The 4,783-nt window shown below is 41.0% G+C and overlaps 2 protein-coding genes across 4 annotated transcripts in view; one reads left to right on the plus strand and one right to left on the minus strand.

Moving 5' to 3' along the window:
* The window catches only part of kcng2 (potassium voltage-gated channel, subfamily G, member 2), a 19,354-nt gene extending 16,516 nt beyond the window's left edge, over positions 1-2,838 (plus strand). The window contains exon 4 of the mRNA XM_008331380.3: positions 1-2,838. This exon is cut by the window's left edge and continues 33 nt beyond it. Within this exon, the coding sequence (XP_008329602.1) occupies positions 1-717 (717 nt within the window). The 3' untranslated portion in view covers positions 718-2,838.
* Positions 2,668-4,783, minus strand: part of slc66a2 (solute carrier family 66 member 2) — a 16,373-nt gene continuing 14,257 nt past the window's right edge. For 2 of the 3 annotated variants that reach the window (XM_017041087.2, XM_025065036.1), the window contains one exon: positions 2,668-4,065. The gene's annotated coding sequence lies outside the window, so the exon portion shown is untranslated. The remainder of the gene's footprint in view (positions 4,066-4,783) is intronic. The other variant, XM_025065035.1, reaches the window with a different exon arrangement.

Genomic DNA, 4,783 nt, shown 5'->3' on the forward strand with positions numbered 1-4,783 from the left:
ATGTTCCTGCGCACGCCTTTGAACGTCATCGACGTGGTGGCCATCCTCCCTTACTACGTCACGCTCATCGTGGACTCGCTCTCGGTGGGAGGGAAACAGGTGGGGTCAGGGAATAACTACCTGGAGAAGGTGGGATTGGTCCTCCGGGTGCTGCGGGCCCTCAGGATCTTCTACGTCATGAGGTTGGCACGGCACTCCTTGGGCCTGCAGACACTTGGTCTGACGGTGAGGAGATGCACACGGGAGTTCGGCCTCTTGCTCCTGTTCCTCTGTGTGGCCATGGCCCTTTACTCTCCGCTGGTCTTTTTAGCTGAAAGCGAAATGGGGGCCAAGCAGGAGTTCACCAGCATCCCTGGGAGCTACTGGTGGGCAGTGATCTCCATGACCACCGTGGGCTATGGGGACATGGTGCCCAGGAGCATCCCTGGCCAAGTGGTGGCGCTCAGCAGCATACTGAGTGGCATCCTTCTCATGGCTTTCCCCGTCACGTCCATCTTTCACACCTTCTCCCGCTCCTACGTGGAGCTGAAGGAGGAGCAGAGCCGGGCGGCGAGGCAGAAGCCCGACTCTCAGGACAGCACAAAGTCGCAGAATAGCGATGACTCTCAGGAGACGGACAGCTACCACGGCATCACGGAGGCCGCGGCATCGTCTGTGCAGCGGAGGAAGTCTTTGGCTGTTCAGAGAGCTGAGATGAGGGCAGCCGCGCAAACCTAGCTTCCTATGACTTTTGGCAACCTCCGACTTGGAGCGGCAGCCTGGAAGATGTGATGACTTATCGCTGGGACTTCAAAGATGACAGCAGAAGATGGTCTCCTCTTGAAGCTCACAGGCATCTACTGATGCATGCATTTTTTTGAATTTTACAAAGGAGCTGCAGATGTCATTTCCCATGGATTCACTTCAAAAGATGGATGACAATACAATACACGACTCAGCTATAAATTGAAAAAAAATATGAAAAAAAGAACAATACTTTAGCAGAGTTAGGCTGGAGATAAATCTTCAGAGTTTCACTTTCAGACATTGTTCAGGCCTCGGAGTAGTAAATGTTTCTCACGTAGCTGTATCTGGAAAGATTGTTTAAAAAAAATGTGTTAGCAGAAATCAACTCTGATGTGGGGTTTTATCTCCTCCATTTTATCTCGTCTTGTAATTAAGCAAAACCAAATAACTCTGTTAGGGTTGACTGGATTACAGAGGTCGTAAACAGTATGTACGCAATGATGTCAGCATTTTTTTTTGCAAAGCAGAATAAATTTCACCTCCTGCATAAAAACAGAAGACAAATGGATCCGTCAAAGGGCTGTTCGGCTACAAGTGACATAAAGTCTCATCTGCATCTGCTTTACGAATGTGCGAAACTGCCATAAGGTAGAAATACATAGCCATAGCAGTATCTCAAATTTGTGGAATACTTTAGGCAGGTCGATACTTTTACCACAACTGTACACCACTCTTTTGTTGCAGCCTTTTTTTAAACCCAAGTATTCAAAATAAATGTATTAACCCAGGAAACTTTGTGCTTTGTGCCATGGAACCACAGCCTGAAGAAGAATGTAATAAAGATTACAATGAACACCTTGACTTGAACTATTTACCTGCTCGTCGGTGGCTATGTGCACGTCTGTTTTTTTTAACAACTGATGTTTGTAGGATCAAATGCATAAGATATAAAATAAAAAATAAAATATAGTTATCATCGTATAGCTGGATAAACATCATTTTAGTTAAGATTTAGGATTTTTTTCTACCCACGTCTATTTGGGTCCAATGTATCGTGGGAAACTATATAAGTAGTACATTTTTTTCAGGCATTAAAATTCAGGACACTAAGAAAACTGATTATAGAGGGTCTTCAATTTATGACATCCTTGACCCATCACCATACAAATACATTTTATAAGAAAATGAGAGAGCTATGTTCACATCCACCGGTGGTTCTTCATATTTTTTTAAAACTTTTCCCTCCATTATATGCTGTAACACAAGAAAGCAAGCTAGTTTATAACGTTTTGCTTTTTTTTTCTTCCTCCCCACAAACAGCCACAGAACAGATTCAGTAGCAGTTGTCGACAGTGAACACAAACCTGTTTTTATAAACTCCAGGATGTCCACGCTGATTGCTCTCAGCTGTGGTAGAGCAGATGCACCAAAGAGCTCCTGATTACCAAACAAACTGACTCTGAATCAGTCTATATAAAGTTACATGACGGATTTATACCACCAAAATATTAATTAAACACCCAGATCCTGTCATTAGAGCAGCTCTGTTAACTTTATCACAAACACTCTTGTACCCACAAAGCACATCAATATAGGGTAGAGCTCATTTTGATCTTTTATACATCTTGGAGGAAGAGGTTACCGTGGTGAGAGTAGGGAGTATATTTTTAAATCTAAAAATTTAAATCTAAAAATACAAGATTTGTCTGTTGATTTTTTTTTACCTTTTCTGTTTAATACAAATGTCAAGTGTACAGTATTACCTGGTTTCTCCTGCTTTGCAAGGTCGATGCTTCAATCCCCCGAGACGACCCCGGCTGGTGAGACGGTTCCTTCAGTGACAGCTGACATGTGGCTGCGCTGCACAACCTGCAACGGTTGACACAAACATCTGAAAAGTGACACAAACATCTCCATCTGACGACACATGATGCACAAGTCTGCCTCTCCGTCCTCTTTATTCAGCAACAGTGCCCACATTCTAGGCAGTTGTAAAACAGCCTCTTATGTCGGAGGATGCTGTAACTCATGGTGGCGATGCAGTCGGGCTGCTGACAATCTGCTCAAATTTAAAATACAAAAACATACAGTAAAAAAAAAAACTGCATATGACAATACATTACATATATCAAGGAGTAACTGAGGTTTAAATGACAAAAAAGAAAAGAAAGTTCATCCAATAATAACCAGTTTTCTCACATTATTCATACAGGTCACCTTGACTGCAGGATCTATTATTAATATCTACGACACTGACATTCAACGATTGGTGACAATACCATAAAAAGGAAGGCAGGATGTATAAACATGATGTAAAACAAACAATATTTATAGAGATGTACCAATTGACCAGCCAGTGATTGTAAGAATTTAATCAGAATCGGCCAAAAAAAAAGGAAAATTTTGGGCATCTGTAATTATTTACCAAGAAACAAATGTGTCATTCTTAAAAACGGACTTACAACTGACTTAGTAATCATTTGCCCTTTATTATAAAGCACTTATTACCTTATTAGTGATGTTGATCATAATTTATGTAAAGATGGAAAATAAGGTATTAGGTGCTTTATAAGACCATGTAGGAACCAGTTTTTTTGCTCATGTTTCTGTGAAACAGAGAAGACGTTTCCATTTCTTGAGGACAGATTCCCGTCATCTCTGCTGCACAGATCAATGTAGGCAATCATTTCCTTCTTTGGCTCTGCTATACCTGCCTGTAAGACATGTAACAATAACGGGGGAAAAAAACATTCACTGTGACTTCTGCCAGTAAACAGGAAATTAACGTCATGTGACACGGTGGTAGCCAGAGCAGCCGGCCCCAGTAGAAGGTCAGTGAATGTGCTTTAGAAAAAAAAGTAATGTCAATGTTTGCTTTGGCAATAAAACGATGGCGCCCTATTATATGAGCATATTCCAAAGTGAACCGTGGCTTCGTTTGTCACTGCATTTCTAACATTTAACACATGACAATGCTCAAGTTCAATGTGCAAAAAATAATAATTCTAGAATACTTCAAATGATAACTGTAACATGTCATCCACAAATGACCAAAATACTCATCTTGGTATGAGATCTGTCCTGAGCTCCTCCGACTCTGAGGCCAGCTGTTTATCAGTATTTACTGTTGCTGTTGACACCTGCCTTTTAGTGCTGCTTTGCTCTGTAAAAAGATTTTTATCAGACCTGCGTGTGGAGTAGGTGTAGTACAATAGCAGACAGAAGTAAAATTTCTCTCCTTAGATACACTGCTGAGTACTTACCCTGAGCCTTCATCCACTTACTGCAATAAATCCCTCTGTAACATAGTTTACATAGTGTTGTGGATGTAAACAGAGCCTGGAGGAGGTGCAAACACACTTCGTTCATGTTATAATAGTTATTAGTTATTATAAATAAATGACTCATTTGGCAACTTAAGTATCTCTTGGTGAAAACAACATGAATGAAGTATAAACAAATGGCAACTGATTAGACGTCTTTAGAACATTTTGACAGTCCTCATAGTAAGCCAGGGGTCACCAACGTGTTAAAAAAATGTTGGCGTGGCGTTCCTATAATCCTTTGCAGGTCACGAGGCATCATGTACTACGATGGTACTACTGTAGAATTCGATTGCTAATATACTTTAAATACTAGCTTCACGGAGAGACCTGCATTTGTCTTTAAAAATCTCTAACTTTTGGTTTTTTTTTCTCCTTCTACCTAACACTGACTGCTTCCTGTCTCCCATATTCCCATCAAAACTTAATAAACCTGAATGTCAACGAATACAGTGAATATCGATAAAAAAAACTGCGGATTAAACATAATTCCTCCACTGTTTTGAGTCAAACATATCAACAGAACATAACATACATTCAGTAATATATTCCATTCCGATGTTGTCTTAATCTAATTTGTACGTCTATATTGCTGGTCCGCAGTGAGTTGTGTCTGAAGGTCGGAGTTAAGGCGGAGGGACGACGCGACGACCGTCAATGTGCAGTTCCTCTCATATAAGCACTGCGTATGTTCATGTGAACTTTCCTCATGCACGGACTGATTTAAGCATATA

The sequence above is a fragment of the Cynoglossus semilaevis genome, chromosome 18 (assembly GCF_000523025.1).
Source record: "Cynoglossus semilaevis isolate Cse_v1.0 chromosome 18, Cse_v1.0, whole genome shotgun sequence".
In the NCBI taxonomy this organism is placed as follows: Eukaryota; Metazoa; Chordata; class Actinopteri; order Pleuronectiformes; family Cynoglossidae; genus Cynoglossus; species Cynoglossus semilaevis.